This window comes from Symphalangus syndactylus, chromosome 5 (genome assembly GCF_028878055.3).
Source record: "Symphalangus syndactylus isolate Jambi chromosome 5, NHGRI_mSymSyn1-v2.1_pri, whole genome shotgun sequence".
Classification (NCBI taxonomy): Eukaryota; Metazoa; Chordata; class Mammalia; order Primates; family Hylobatidae; genus Symphalangus; species Symphalangus syndactylus.
The window spans coordinates 121,307,470-121,324,139 of NC_072427.2; the positions used below are offsets into that span (position 1 = coordinate 121,307,470).

General features: G+C 43.5%; 1 protein-coding gene and 1 long non-coding RNA gene across 3 annotated transcripts in view; both read right to left on the minus strand.

The window, feature by feature from the left end:
- LOC134736665 (uncharacterized) overlaps window positions 1-6,772 on the minus strand; it is a 48,093-nt gene extending 41,321 nt beyond the window's left edge. Inside the window, exons 1-3 of one of the 2 annotated variants that reach the window (XR_010120821.1) lie at window positions 6,239-6,772; window positions 5,379-5,517; window positions 5,002-5,210 (exon numbers count right to left, since the gene is read on the minus strand). This is a non-coding gene — a long non-coding RNA (uncharacterized lncRNA). The remainder of the gene's footprint in view (window positions 1-5,001; window positions 5,211-5,378; window positions 5,518-6,238) is intronic. The other variant, XR_010120822.1, reaches the window with a different exon arrangement.
- A 2,836-nt stretch (window positions 6,773-9,608) lies between these two features.
- Window positions 9,609-16,670, minus strand: part of GLDN (gliomedin) — a 66,533-nt gene continuing 59,471 nt past the window's right edge. Inside the window, exons 9-10 of the mRNA XM_055279138.2 lie at window positions 15,824-15,974; window positions 9,609-13,285 (exon numbers count right to left, since the gene is read on the minus strand). Coding sequence (XP_055135113.2) covers window positions 12,808-13,285; window positions 15,824-15,974 — 629 coding nt within the window. The 3' untranslated portion in view covers window positions 9,609-12,807. The remainder of the gene's footprint in view (window positions 13,286-15,823; window positions 15,975-16,670) is intronic.

Here is a 16,670-nt window from a genome sequence, read left to right on the forward strand (position 1 = left end):
CACAGACAAACAGAGAGCCAAATCATGAGTGAACTCCCATTCACAATTGCTTCAAAGAGAATAAAATGCCCAGGAATCCAACTTACAAAGGATGTGAAGGATCTCTTCAAGGAGAACTACAAACCACTACTCAATGAAATAAAAGAGGATACAAACAAATGGAAGAACATTCCATGCTCATGGGTTGGAAGAATCAATATCGTGAAAACGGCCATACTGACCAAGGTAATTTATAGATTCAATGCCATCCCCATCAAGCTACCAATGACTTTCTTCACAGAATTGGAAAAAACTACTTTAAAGTTCATATGGAACCAAAAAAGAGCCCGCATCGCCAAGTCAATCCTAAGCCAAAAGAACAAAGCTGGAGGCATCATGCTACCTGACTTCAAACTATACTACAAGGCTACAGTAACCAAAACAGCATGGTACTGGTACCACAACAGAGACATAGATCAATGGAACAGAACAGAGCCCTCAGAAATAATGCCTCATATCTACAACTATCTGATCTTTGACAAACCTGACAAAAACAAGAAATGGGGAAAGGATTCCCTATTTAATAAATGGTGCTGGGAAAACTGGCTAGCCATATGTAGAAAGCTGAAACTGGATCCCTTCCTTACACCTTATACAAAAATTAATTCAAGATGGATTAAAGACTTATATGTTAGACCTAAAACCATAAAAACCCTAGAAGAAAACCTAGGCAATACCATTCAGGACATAGGCGTGGGCAAGGACTTCATGTCTAAAACACCAAAAGCAATGGCAACAAAAGCCAAAATTGACAAATGGGATCTAATTAAACTAAAGAGATTCTGCACAGCAAAAGAAACTACCATCAGAGTGAACAGGCAACCTACAGAATGGGAGAAAACTTTTGCAGCCTACTCATCTGACAAAGGGCTAATATCCAGAATCTACATTGAACTCAAACAAATTTACAAGAAAAAAACAAACAACCCCATCAAAAAGTGGGTGACGGACATGAACAGACACTTCTCAAAAGAAGACATTTATGCAGCCAAAAAACACATGAAAAAATGCTCATCATCACTGGCCATCAGAGAAATGCAAATCAAAACCACAATGAGATACCATCTCACACCAGTTAGAATGGCCATCATTAAAAAGTCAGGAAACAACAGGTGCTGGAGAGGATGTGGAGAAATAGGAACACTTTTACACTGTTGATGGGACTGTAAACTAGTTCAACCATTGTGGAAGTCAGTGTGGCGATTCCTCAGGGATCTAGAACTAGAAATACCATTTGACCCAGCCATCCCATTACTGGGTATATACCCAAAGGACTATAAATCATGCTGCTATAAAGACACATGCATGCGTATGTTTATTGCGGCACTATTCACAATAGCAAAGAGTTGGAACCAACCCAAATGTCCAGGAACGATAGACTGGATTAAGAAAATGTGGCACATATACACCATGGAATACTATGCAGCCATAAAAGATGATGAGCTCATGTCCTTTGTAGGGACATGGATGAAACTGGAAAACATCATTCTCAGTAAACTATCACAAGGACAAAAAACCAAACACCGCATGTTCTCACTCATAGGTGGGAATTGAACAATGAGAACTCATGGACACAGGAAGGGGAACATCACACTCCAGGGACTGTTGTGGGTTGGGGGGAGGGGGGAGGGACAGCATCAGGAGATATACCTAATGCTAAATGATGAGTTAATGGGTGCAGCAAACCAACATGGCACATAGATACATATGTAACAAACCTGCACATTATACACATGTACCCTAAAACCTAAAGTATAATAATAAAATTAAATTAAATTAAATTAAAAAAAGAAATAAATTCTACTCAAAAAAAAAGAAAAGAAAATGTGGCACATATACACCAGGGAATACTATGCAGCCATAAAAAATGATGAGTTCATGTCCTTTGTAGGGACATGGATGAAACTGGAAAACATCATTCTCAGTAAACTATTGCAAGGACAAAAAATCAAACACCGCATGTTCTCACTCATAGGTGGGAATAGAACAATGAGAACTCATGGACACAGGAAGGGGAACATCACACTCCAGGGACTGTTGTGGGGAGGGGGGAGGGACAGCATTAGGAGATATACCTAATGCTAAATGACAAGTTAATGGGTACAGCAAACCAACATGGCACATGGATACATATGTAACAAACCTGCACATTGTGCACATGTACCCTAAATCCTAAAGTATAATAATTAAAAAAAAAAAAACTAGAAAACTAAAAAAAAAAAAAATGATTTTAAAAAAGGGAGAAAATGTGAATAGAAAATGCACTGGGGCCCCGAAATCATTAAGCTAAAGGGAAAAGTCAAGCTGGAACTGCTTAGGGCAAACCTGCCCTCCGTTCTATTCAGTCACCCCTCTGCTCACTGAGACAGATGCATATCTGTTTGCCTCCTTTGGAGAGGCTAATCAGAAACAAAAGAATGCAACCTTTTGTCTCTTATCTACCTGTGACCTGGAGGCCCCCTCCTTGCTTCCAGTTGTCTTGCTTTTGCTTCGAGTTGTCCTGCCTTTCTCGACCAAACCAATGTTTATCTTACATATGTTGGTTGTGTCTCATGTCTTCCTAAAATGTGTAAAATCAAGCTATGCTCTGACCACCTTGGTCACATATCATCTGGAGCTCCTGAAAGTGTCATGGGTGCATGTCCTTGACTTTGGCAAAATAAAATTTCTAAAATAACTGCGACCTATCTCAAATTTTGGGGGTTCACAAAAGCCACAGAGCTGGAGCTGCCTTAGGCCATGGGAGCCCACCTCTTGTATCAGTGTGACCTGGATGTGAGACACGGATTCAAAGGAGATCATTTTGGAGCTTTAGGATTTGACTGCCCTGCTGGATTTTAGACTTGCATAGGGCCTGTAGGCACTTTGCTTTGGCCAATTTCTCCCTTTTGGAATGGGTGTATTTACCCAATCCCTGTACCCCCATTGTATCTAGGAAGTAACTAACTTGCTTTTGATTTTATAGGTTCATAGGCAGAAGGGACTTGCCTTGTCTCAGATGAGACTTTGGACTGTGGACTTTTGAGTTAATGCTGAATTAAGACTTTGGGGGACTTGGAACAGTTTTGAAATGTAAGGACATGAGATTTGGGAGGGGCCGGGGGTGGAATGATATGGTTTGGCTGTGTCCTTACCCAAATCTCATCTTGAATTATAGCTCCCATGATTCCCACATGTCATGGGAGGACCTAGTAGGAGGTAATTGAATCATAGGGGTGGGTCTTTCCCATGCTGTTCTCATGACAGTGAGTAAGTCTCATGAGATCTGATGGTTTTAAAGGGAGAGTTCCCCTGCACACCTCTTATGCTTGCCGCCATGTAAGATGTGCCATGTCTCCTTTGTCTTCTGCCATGATTGTGAGGCCTCTGCAGCCATGTGGAACTGTGAGTCCATTAAACCTCTTTCCTTTAAGAATTACCCAGTCTTGGATATGTCTTTATTAGCAGTGTGAGAAGAGACTAATACAGGTATTTATTATGGCTGTTGTTTCTTCGTACCTGTCCTTCTTGGGGAGGCTTTCCAGGTATTCACAGGGACTTAGGTGTTGTGATTTATGTCTTTGGTCACTGCAGCTGTGTCTGCATTAGGAGCTACTCCATGCCCAACAATACTGTGGCTTGTGCAGAATCAAAGATACTACCTTGGTGGACCTGGATGAGATCCAGAAGAATTATCTGTATTAAAGGCAGAGAATCTTGTTCTCTTCCTTTACTTTCTTCCAAACAAATGGAGTCACTATCTCTATGCTGTGCTGCCTGGTGCTGGGGGAGGGAGTGACATAAGCACCCTTATGGCCACCACCACTGGGACTGCACTGGGTGAGCCCTGAAGCCAGCACAGCACTGAGTTTCATCCAAGGCCCACTGTAATGACTATGTGGTTACCACTTATGTTTGCTCAAAGCTCTACAATCAGCAGGTGGCAATGCCAGCCAGGCTTGTCTTCTTTGCTTTAGGGCAGTGAGTTCCCTCCATCCCTGGATAGGTCCAGAGGTACTGTCTGGCAGCCAGGGCCTGAAGTCAGATACTTTAGGAATCTACCTGGTGCTCTATTCTACTGTGGCTGAGATGGCACTCAAGCCAAAAGACAAGCCTTCTCACTCTTCTCTCCCTTTTCCACAAGAAGAGTCTCTTCCCATGGCCACCATTGCCACAGGCCAATGGGGAGTACTGCCAGGCTACTGCCAATGTCCACTCAAGGCCCAAGGGCTCTTCAGTCAGCTTGTGGTAAATTCTGCCAGACCTGAGACTGAGCCTTCAGAGCAGTGGGCTCCCCTCTGGCCCAGGACAGGTCCAGAAATACCATCGGCTAGTGAAGGCCTGGAATCAGGGACCCCAAACCCACTTGGCACCCACTTGGTGCTCTACCCCACTATGACCCACCTGTTACCTAAGCTGCAAGATGAAGTCCTCTTTGTTCTTCCCTCTGCTTTTTTTTTAAACAAGAAGCCTTTCCCCACAGCCACCACAGCTGGGAATGTGCTGGGTCTCACCTAAAGCCAGTAAGTCTCAGAGTTTCACCCAAGGCCCACAACATGTACTACCTGGCGACCACTGCTGATTATTCAGGGCCCAAAGGCCCCTTTACTCAGCAAGTGATGAATTCTGCCAAGACTGGGTCCTTCCCTTTAAGACAGTGGGTTCCTTTCTGACCCAGAGTATGTGCAGAAATGTTGCCTGGGAACTAGGCTCTAGACTGGGTGGCTTAGGACACTGCCCAGTGCCCTAGTCTACTGTGGCTGAACTGGTTTTCAACTTGCAAGATAAAGACCTCTCTACTCGTCCCTCTCCTCACCTCGACTGGAAGGAAAGTCTCTTTCTGAGCTGTGAGCTGTGTGGCCTGAGCCTGGGGGAGAGGTGGTCCAGGCACCCCCTTGGCTGCCCCGGCTGGTATCTCACCAGATGGTGTGCCCCCCAAGTCCACAGGCTCCAAGTGCAGCATCGCACAGCACTAGAACTCACCTAGGAGTTGTAGTCCTTGTGGCCTAGACTTGCTTCTCAAGGTTAGTTGGAATCCAAGTCACCTTAGCCTGCAGCAGCGAGACTTGCGGAGCTCAATTTCTGGCCGCCGGAAGGCATGACTCCCCTCTGGCTAGGGCTCATCTAAATGTTCTCTCTATGGGGTCAGTTGATTTCTGCCTGGTGTTGCTTTCCACTGTGACAGGGCAGCACTGAGTTCAAACGCAAAGTCCCACAATTACTGTCCTCTCCCTCCCCCAAGGACAGATTCTCTCTGTGTCATGGGGTCACTGTGGCATTGGCAATGCAAGACTGTCTTTCAGACCTTCTCTAGTGCCTCTTTCAGTGGTAACTTAAAACCAGGTACTGTGATTGCTCACCTGATTTTTAGGCTTCCTAAGGTGCTTTTTTGTGTAGATAGTAGTTAGATTTGATGTTCCTGTGGGGGGGATGATTGCTGGAGGCTTCTTTCACCGTCTTGCTCCACCTCCTTCCAAAAAATTAGTTTTTAAAAAGGCTCTGAAAAAACATACACATTATAAACCCTAAAGTAAAACACAGAAATAACAATTACACAAATTATAACTAAAAAGCCAAGAAAGGAAATAAAGTGAAATTTTAGAACACATTCAGTCAATTCAAAAGTCACCAGAAAAAGAAAAAAGGGAACAAAGAACAGATAAAGCAATAACAAGGTGGTAGATTTCTTAACGGAAAGTACAATTTGAGGTAGCATGATTATCCCAGGGGTTGGCAGATTATGACCTTCAGGTTAGATCTGGCCCACTACCTGTTTTTGTATGGTCTGCAAACTAAAAATAGTTTTTACTGTGTAAATCTTTTTTAAAAGTCAAAGGTGCTTGTCAAAAGTTTGAGAACAAAAGAAAAAGTCAAATGAAAAGCATTTTGTGAGATGTAAAAATTATATAAAATTCAAATTTCAGTGTCCATAAAGTTGTAATAGAACCATGCTAATTTATTTACATGTTACAGTTTTCAACTACAACGGCAGAGGTGAGTAGTTCCAACAGTGACCGTGTGGCCCCCAAAGCTTAAAATATTTGTTATCAGGTCTTCTACAGAAAAAGTTTGCCAACAAACTTGATTTAACCCGTCTTTGAATTTCCCTTTTACTTCCAAATGCCCACAAAGTCTACACGAACTGCAACTTGGAAGTCGCCAACACAGACATCTTATCCCATAAGTCAGAGCCCCAGTCTGTCCCTGTTCATGTTCTAACCTTGGCATAGCAGGTCTTCTTTTGTTGGGAGTTTAACCTTCTTTGGAGGTTGGCAGCTCTGATCTTCAAGTCCAGGGTCCGATCCTAAGATTTTTCTCCCCTTCTGCAGTAGACAAGAGCTTCTTTGTAAGCTGGAGGTGTAAGGAGCGGGTTAGGAGGCCCTTAGCTTTCTCACTCAGCTTTCCGTTGGTGATTAGTCATGCTCAGCTTTTTATCTGTTTTCAGTGGGCCAATCAAGCTTAGCAGTAGCCACCTGATTCTATCCTTTCAGTCCCTATTTCTCCCAAATCTCAAACATCTGACACATCACATCAGCTAATGCCTTCCTTTCTACCACTATACCATGCCAGTTGATCACCAATGAAAGTTTGAGCTATTAGACCAATTCCTTGTCCCAGTTGCTATTTGTGCTTTATCTATTACCAACCTGGGGTCCTCACTGAAGGAAGGATGGTGAGTGATCCAGCACCAAAGCCCCATATCAGTGGCGTCTTTCTGGGATCACACCTGGTTAGGATTGCCAGATTCAGTAAATATAAATGCAAGGCTCCCAGTTAAATTTGAACTTTAAATAAACGAATACATTTTTTAGTATATTTCATGCAATATCTGGGACATATTTTTACTGTAATTTTTCTTTCTATTTGAAATTAAAATGTAGCTTAGCATCCTGTATTTTATGTGGCAATTCTACAACAGGTTGGGTTCCCTGGGATGCAAACTCCGAGATGGAGTTTAGTCAGCATGATGTTATTAAGAAGAGCCCTTAGGATCAACACCTGTGGAGAGTAGGTGCCAGAAGCAGGAAGGACAGAGAAAGTCAATCTGCAGTACAGGCACGGTGACAGACTTGGCTGAACCATGGGGTACTCTGGCACTAGAATTGCTCTTTAGAGTAATTCCAAGGTGGGCTGAGATGTCTAGGCCTTTACACTCTCACACTGATCAGTCATTGGATGATGAGGCGCGTCCTTGGGCAAAGCGGCTCTCTGCAGCTCTGACCATTTCTGTAGGGGCTGACAGCTGAAGGCTATATGCTGACAGCACTTCCAGCACCAAAAGCGGAATGTCTTTTCTGAAGTAGAATCCAAGTTGTGAGTGCATTACAGTGTTCACTGCATTTGTAGAGAGGATTTAAACATCACGTAGAGGGAAGGGGTGATATCTAAGGATTTTTCCACTTGGGCACGATTGAGTGAAATCATGTGTGCAGATTGCCCAGAAGACACCATGGCATAGAGATGATGAGCACCACGTGGCAGCTACTTTGATGTTTCTAAAGCACTGGGCCAGGAAGGGCTGTCCAGTGGTGGTGATCTTGAGATTAACAAGTAGTGCTGGACTTGGGCGTGTGTATCTGCTCCAGAAGGTGAGGCTGGGCATTACCGAGTGATGGAACTTCTCTGCGAGATGAGGCTGGGTTTGGCATATTTCTCTAGACATAGCTTTTTAAAAAGGAGCGCCCTAAAAAGCATTCAAAGTTAATTTTTCCACTTTCCACTTGTAAGAACCAAATCCCATCTTTGGAAGCGGTGGGATGAGGTGGAAAGCATAAAGTCAGGAACAGTGTTTCCTCTTGACTCTGGCACCGAAGCTGCACGTGGCGTGAATTAGTCATGAATCTCCTCTGGTCTCACTTTCCTAGACTTTCAAATGAGAGTGGGGTCGAGTGTTCTGTAGGGGTCCCATCGGTGTTGACCTTTTATCATCCTGCAATTGCGGATGTGGCCTCTGGGCAAGCAGCTTGGGACATTGACAATGCCATGTTGCTAGACACAAGAATCTGATTTTAGAAGTAGTTTAAACCACTTCTTTATTAAAGCTTAACTCAGTTGTTGAGCTCCATCATAGCAGAGTGTTTGGAGGAAAGAGCAGTGGGACTGAAAGACCAATTTCATCCTTATTTAAAATCTTTACAGTGAATAGATAGAAGGTTAGAGATCTTAAAATCACATGCACGGTCTGAATGGTCCACTTAAAGGGGTGAGACTATTATTTTCTCCTTGGACTTTTCTTTTTCACTTTGTAATATTTCAATTACAAAAGTCCAGTAACAGGCACTTCTAGGGAAGGTTAGAAAGAAGCTCTATAGGTCAAGGTAACAGGTGCTTGAACCATTTTTTTCATTATTTGGGGAGTTTTATGTAAATTTGTTGTATAACTAAGGGATCATATTTTGGCGTTGTGACAGTGTTACCTGATCTACCAGGTCCTTGGTCTCAGCCCATGGAAACTATTCACATGGTGTCCCTAACCATTTCTGCAGCCCTAGATAAGGCCATAAGAACAACAGGGTCTTTATAGCAGCCCCTGTTGTACTTATGGCCTTATCTAGGGCTGTAGAAATGGTTAGGGACACCATGTGCATAAGCACACATATGTTTATTGTGGCCACTATTCACAATAGCAAAGACTTGGAACCAACCTAAATGTCCATCAGTGATAGACTGGATTAAGAAAATGTGGCACATATACACCATGGAATACTATGCAGCCATAAAAAAGGATGAGTTCATGTCCTTTGTAGGGACATGGATGAAGCTGGAAACCATCATTCTGAGCAAACTATCACAAGGACAGAAAATCAAATACTGCATGTTCTCACTCATAGGTGGGAATTGAACAATGAGAACACTTGGACACAGGGTGGGGAACACCACACACCAGGGCCTGTTGTGGAGTCGGGGTGAGGGGGAGGGATAGCATTAGGAGATATACCTAATGTAGATGACGAGTTGATGGGTGCAGCACACCAACATGGCACATGTATACATATGTAACAAACCTGCACATTGTGCACATGTACCCTAGAACTTAAAGTATAAAAAAAGAAAAAAGAACAACAGGGTCACTCTGGTTCCCTGCAGGGAGGAACAATAAAAGTAACAATTATAATTTGCCAAGAACTGTATAATTATCAGAGCATTTCACATAGAAAAACCAAGGGAAGTAAATACTATTACTTTTTTTAGACATATTTTATAGATGAAAGAGGCTCTGAGGGATTAAGAGACTTGCCCAAATTCACATAAATCCAGTTTTAAATTTTTGTTCTTTCAATTTTTAGCCTCAAATATTATGTCCTCAATTGCCTTGCCCATGCTGATGAATTGGCAAATCTTGATTGCATTTATGTCTACGTATAACCCAGTTCTAGTACTAGATTTCCATTGCTCATGTTTTCTTATAGAGAAAAGACAGTCCATATCAACAATTTTTCAGTACCGTATTCAGAAGGAGCTAGCAAATTGAGTTTCCACAGAGGAGCAACTAATATAATTCTACCACAATATTGTTTTGGATTTTTTCTTTTAAATGTTACATATAAATTAACAAGAGGTAAAAATAACAGCACACTTGTTTCAACATGTGATTGTGCTCAGCAATGATTATTTTATTTGACTTGTTAAATTACAACCAAAAAGACATTCATCATTATTCATTTGCTGTTCAGGATCTGTGCAGGTTGGAAATTATGGCTCTTAATGCTGTGAAACACAAGGCCACAGCATCTGGATGAAAACGAAAAGCCCTATCACTCATTTCTGCTTCACTTGCCATCAGATGATCATAGCCAAAATGTCCTCTGTGTGATTGGAAGATGACACCTCACTCATCAAGAATTGTACTGTTTCATTTGACTTTTCGCCTTGTGACCGTTAAGATGCCTAAGATCAGAACTCCTCATCTTAAAACTTCCATCCCAGAACTTTTTCTGTCATAGCACCTGTGCCTAACGATCCTTTGAGACCAGAACCACCTGCTTGGCTTCAGGAGGACACCCTATCAGCTGAAAGAAAATGCTTTGAAATAGAGTGTGGCCTAGCTTTGAGGTTGGGAGGGATGGCTTTGTTTACTTTCCAGTGGGCAGCTATCTACTTTAGATTAAAGAAGAATGAGAGAATTATCTGGTTTGATTCTGACATCAGAAGTGCAGATATTTGGAAAGTGCTTTAGAGCAACTTTGGCTATAAATGAGAGGGTAAACTCCTAAAACAGTAACTTGACTTAAAAACATTCGGTTGTACACTCTATTTTAGCAGTGAGCCCAAAACTTTTTTAAAAAATCAAGTAATGTTTACAAGAAAGAATAAAATCTTAATGCTTTTCACTTTTAAAGACAATCAGATAAGATTACCCACTGCCATTAAACACTGATCAAACTCAGTTGTCCTCACATTAGCTTACTGTCATAGCAAAAAAAAGAAAAAAGAAAAAAAGTCCCAGTGTAAGCTTCTCCAGTGGTGAGCATGATCCCTTACTCACAAGCAAGGGAGCCAAGAGAGCTCAGATATCAAGACTGAGGTTTCTAAAACATTTAAAGGAATATGTGCTAATTAACAACCTCTTTTGGTTGCTACCTTACATACAATTAGTATTGTATATACTATTATTATGAAACTATATTCCTACCCCGTCTCCTGTATTCAGCAACAGCAACATATATATTTAAATACTTTAAAAGGACACTAGCACTTATTAAGACGTGTTGATCTTGAACATGAGACTCTTTGTTAGAGAACCTGAATCTGAAAAGAGTACTTTTAAAAGCTAAGGTGACATGGCACAACCAATCTAATGAAAAAGTAGATGAAGTTTCAAATAGCCGTCATATTGAGAACACAACAAACAAGTCACTAACAGCTGCCTGGGGACTTTCAGGGGAGCAGGGAGATTTGAATATTTAAATCTGTACATCCCCTAAGTTTTATTTACTTATATTTTATTTTTTAGAGATGGGGTCTCTCTAGGCTGGTCCTGAGATCCTGGCCTCAAGTGATCCTCCCATCCCTGCCTCCAGAGTAGCTGGGATTACAGTTATGTGCCACCATGCCCAGTTCATCCCCTAAGTTTTAAAATACTGCTGTTAATAATGTATTGAACTCAGAGCCACTGAGGATGAATTTAGTCCCAGAGAAAAAGTTTCAGAACACACACAAATTGGGACAAGTTGCTGAAAAATCTTTACATAAGATTTGCCCTGGTTCCCCTTCCTGGCTGCAGAGCCCCAGGAACTTTTCCAGCTTCCTCTCTATTCACAGTGGCCCTTCCAGGGGCCGCAGAGCTTGGGTGAAAGATGTTTAAGGAAGTGAGTTGGCAGAAAATATGCATGTTTAAGAGCATTTAGGAGCAAGTTCAACTGGATTCTCTCCTGGCATCCAAGGGGACCAGATCACATCCTTTAAAACTATGTTAGAGAAAGAACAGTCCCCTAACCGGCCTTTGTGGAGGGCCACTTCATCTTACGCCGTTATCACCCTTCCCCTCTACTCAAAACGCAAGTCACATCCTATGCGGCTTCTAAGTTTAGAACAAAACAAAACAGGCTCTGGTTCTGATTGTTTCAAGAATCAGGCTCACTTTATATTCTTTATCAGGAGTGAGCAACCTTTTTCCATAAAGGGGTAGCTAGCCAATATTTTAGGCACTGTGGGGCCATACGCTCTTTGTTGCAATGACTCGACTCTGCTGTTGCAGAGCAAAAGCAGTCTCAGGCCGTACTGCATAAACAAATGAGTGTGGCTGTGCTCAGTAAAACCTTATTTAAAAAAACAGGCAATGGACTGGCTCTGGCCCAGTTCTACATAATAGCCACAAATGGCGCCTCTCTTCTGAACACTGCGAAGTGCTTCCCATGGTTCCAGCCAGATTAATGTCTACTTACACAGCGTTTAGTACTTTGATAGGGGATCCACAGGAGAAGCATAAGAAGTCAGAGTGATCTGAGGATTCAGTGTTCATGATCCACAGCTGCAAATCAACATGATCAGAAATTGGGAGGAACCTGGAAGATCGTGATTCTGTTTTATTAAGAAACCTGGGCCAGGCACACATGCCTGTAATCCCAGCATTTTGGGAGGCCAAGGCAGGACCAGCCTGGGAAGCACAGCAAGACTCTCTCTCTATTTAAAATAAGAAAAGAAAAAAAAAATAGCTTATTAAAAAAAAAAAAAGAAACCTGAACATGTAGCTGTCCCTGGCTTTTGCTAATCTCAGAACTGCCCATTCAGCAGCTGAGGGTAATGGTTACTCTGTGGTGGCAAGTGCAGATGCAAAGAAAAGCAATAAATTATGGCTAATGTGATACTTTAGATGTCTTAAAGAGTCAATGCATTTTTTCAAAGAACCAGATGTAAGTCAGCACTGAGGGATTCACTACTCAAGCCACTGCACTTACCAACTCAAAGGGAAATTTGGTCAGCATGTGGCTAAAAAAGCTAAACGACAGAAGCAGATACATAAAAGTTGTGAGAAGAGCAGCCGCCAAGAATCACCAAATTTCCTACAGGTAGAGAAAATCTCCCCGGTCATCTTAGCCAATTCAGATTACCAATGGGGAAACTAAGGCCCAAGGAGAAAGAGGTAACTTGCAGAGCCAGCCGTGGGGAGATCACCAAATCTCAGCCATTTCAACTTCCAATCTGTTGTTGTTTCACTAAGGGGAGCTCACTGACCATATAAACACTTATGAGGTTATTTTCTAAATAGCTGGCTGCCGTTAAAAAAACAAGTTTCAACTGGTCCCAGAAAACCCCTGAAATTTGCTGAAGGGAGCAGAATGCAGCACATCAGTGATTTAAGGTAGTTGACAAAAACTGCACAGGATAAAGCATTAAATGGCCATCTTCCCACGAATATAAATGCTGATCTCTCATGTTGTATGCTAACATGGCAAGAACAGACTGGGAAGTTCTTAAATCAAAGTTTGCATTGATCTGTTTCCCTCCTAACAAATCAAAGGCAAATGTGACCCTCATATCTTTGGTGTCTGTGACGTAGAGGATTCCTCGGGCAATGAAGGCGTTGCCGGCCTTGGATTTGGGGTACGTGGTATTGATGTGTTGCACCACTGAGAATGTCCTCTCATCCAGTTGTGCTACAAGAATGCTTGAGCCGTCCACACTTGATGCATAGATAATCCAAAGGCCCTTTTCATCTACAGCTAGATTGAAGTAAGTTTTGGAATTTGCAAAAAGGTATTTTCGGTCAAAATACAAGGCATTTTCAAGCTTCAGAGTTTGGGATGTTTCCTGGCCAAATTCAAATCTGAAATATGCAAACAAAGAAAAGTAGACATGAATCACCATTTCTGTGGACACAGGTGGTTTATTAGGCTCCTCTATTAAACTGAGTTAGTGGGTCTGGGGTGAGGGCTGGGATTTTGCATTTCTTACAAGCTCCCAGGTAACGCCTGCTCTGCTGGTCCTTGGGCAATGCTGTGAGCAGTGAGGATGTAAGAGAAAATGACTGGTTGTGCTAGCAGAGGCAACAGGGAGACGGTGGTGTGGTGTTAAAGAGAATAATCACTAAAGTCAGAATGAATTTGCATTGAGTGACCACTTACTAGCCATGTGACCCCCACTTCACTAATGCCCAGATGTTTGTTGACCTCCTGAAATGCCCCCTCAAAGATTCTTAGAGCTGCAAGGGGGCTGTAAAAGAGGATCTAGTCCAATCTTCTAATTTTATAAGCAAAAAATGAGAAGAAACTGGCCCATGAATACAAGTAAGAGGCAGAGCCAGAGGTTGAACTTAGGGTTTCTAACTCTAAGTGTGGGGGTTATTCCTTTACTCCCTGCTGAAATTTAAAAAAAAGAGTTTCACAGCCTGCTAAGTTAAGAAGAAAGTCACCAGGTGAGAAGGGCTGTTCCAAAGTCATGACTGTGAAAACCATTTTCTTGTCAAGTAAGTGGCTGGATACATTAAACTATGGCATGGAATCTCATGCCCCTTAGCTCCTGGAGGCTGTATGATTTGACAGATTCCAACTCTAGGCTGTATCATAAAAGTGAATTATAATTCAAAAGGTACGTAACTCCAGGAATGAAAATTCAGGAACATTAGGCTAAAAGAAAACACCAGAGGGTGCCATTGAGCAGCAGAAGAAACATGAACTGTGTGCATCTGTGGATATGCATTTGAGCATAACAGACTTGAAGTCTATCAAGAAACCATGAGGAAACTAGAGAAGAGTGAGGCTTGGGAAGGTCCCTGCACATCTCAGTACACAGGAGTTCTCCTTCCTCTGAATACCTGGGGTTTAGTGCTGCCATTTGGCCCTGTCTAGTCCTGGCACCTCACAGCTGCATTCCTTGGTGAGACCCATCTCTCCCAGCAATTACAGGGTCGAATTCAGCTCTGCTTCTCCGTCAGGTCCCAGCCCGTGGCCCGGCATAGAGCAGTACAGCCTCCTAACCACTGCATCCAAACTTAGCTTCCTTAGAAGATACACCTCCTTGAAGAGGCCAATTCTCACTGTGGGGGTTATCCACCGCGGAACTGCCCCCTACCCCACCTCCGTGTGGCAATAGCCCCATATAACACGGCAGCAGGGAACCACGAGATTCAGTGAGAAGCATCGGAGGGAGTGTGTCTTGACAGCGGGGACTGCTGAGCAGGTGGTAGGTCACTTGTCTTTTTCTACTAGCACAAGACTGCCCAAATGGGGCGGCCAGGGAGGTGTAGAGATGATGATGGGGGTGTCATGTAGACGGGAGTGAGAGGTAAAGGAGGGGATGCTTCCTGCCACGGCTGACGCCAGTGTCTGATGTGTCTGATCATATCGCATATTACATTAGGAAACTCGCCTCATTCTAACCTGAGCATTCAAATGCCAAAGGTTGTTAAAGCTGGACCTCACTAAGGGTAGGAGAAGGATGAGGGAGAGAGAAGGGACCCAGTCCTCCCTCAAAGTCACTGTCTCTTGTTTTGAATGAGTAGGACTGTGGCATTCATAATACTGGGTTTACTGTTTCAGATGGGGGAAGAGCTAGAAGGACTCAGAGGTTGTAGTCCATCTTTTTGTTTTTAGTTGAGGACAGGGAGACACAGGAAGTGCTGTCGCTTGTCCAAGGCCATAGAGGAGGCAGAAGAGTTGGAGCCAGAAACCAGGTGTCCTGGCTTTCAATTCATTGCTCTCTTGATTTGCCCAAGATGACCTGCTTCTGCCTCCAAAGGCCAGAGCTTAATTTCCTCTTCTTGAACCCTAAAGAGAGAACGTCAGCAACTCTTGTGGGGAAGACTCAGCGGCTGCCTTGGGCAGTGTCCACCCAGGTGACCCTCCTCCCTTCCTCATGGGAGAGCAGAGGACAGCCTGGGAGGACTATCCATCAGGATGACAGACGGATCTGAAGGCAGAGACGTTTGACTAGGGGTTCATTCCCCAGACTTCAATGATCTCAGCTGTGACATGAAATTCCCCACACCCAAAGTTTTCCAAAACAAAACTTTATCAGGGAGCAGCAGCACGTTCCACTAGGGGGCGCTATGAGTTCGGGCTGCTTCTCTCTCAGAGGCTGGGGAAGCTATGGCCATCACCACTCCAGGTCTACTTCTCCCTGGCTCCGACCTTCCTCGGGCTGTCGAGACCAGCAACAAATGCAGACCCCAGGCAGGGGCTGGGCCATGGGGCTCACTAACATATCCTGTGATTCATTCAGTCGACAAACCCTGATTGACCTCAGTGTGTCAGCCCTAGGGACACAAAGATGATGAAAACACAGTCCCTACCCCTAATTGCTCACAAAAGCACCACAGCACAGGTGCTGCCTGAGAGGTGTGAGAAGGTGCCGTGGTGCGACTCACCTCACTATGGTGTTGGATCCCCCTTTGTGGTAGTAGAGAGAGTTGTTGTAAACAATGTGCCCACAGCCATGGAAATAATACGGAAGGTGGATGAACGTGTAACTGCCATTCAGAAGTGAGGGCTGGTCCTTGAATTCCTTCACCATGATGCCTGTAGGAGGGAAGCCAGGGAGAGGCTGTTACCTACCTCCAACAATCACAGCTTGGGAGGGAGTCCTTGGGAGGAATTTCAAAGGAGGGAAATTGAGAGCGAAATGTTCCCTAAGGTCCCTTGTCCAGTGTGAAGAGTCTAAGATTCCCAAGCTCAAAGTTCAATTCTCCATATGGATTTCTGAAATGTCTTTCAAATGTGGTAGGCATCGAACTGGCCTGGCTCCTCCTGGGAGAACTATGTATCACCCTCTCCCACCCCACTCTATACTGTTTATCAAACTCTCTATGAGAGTAGCATAGGCCTTCACCAGGAATAGCAGATAGTTGGCGCTTGGGTGGTCACCTCTTGCCTCCTCCCACCTCTTCCTGCACTGTGCAGCAGCCACTACTAATGAACAATACTACTTTCTTTTTGAGTCCCCAAATCCTGGTAATCTGGGCAGTTACTACCAGCTTCCGTATTGAATAACTGGCCTTGATGACATAAAGAAGTGATTTCTTCTCAGCTATTTCTCCAACCAGTGAGTATGGCCAGACCCCTTCTTTAATGAGGCCACTGTTATTACCACCAGCAATTCCTGACCATGTCTCTTTGGGACAGTACAACTAGGGTCCTGCTCAGATACAGTGTAACTGCAAGGTGGAACTTCACCTTCTCCCCGGGTTCTCCGTCCAACAGGTGGCTGGGAAAGAT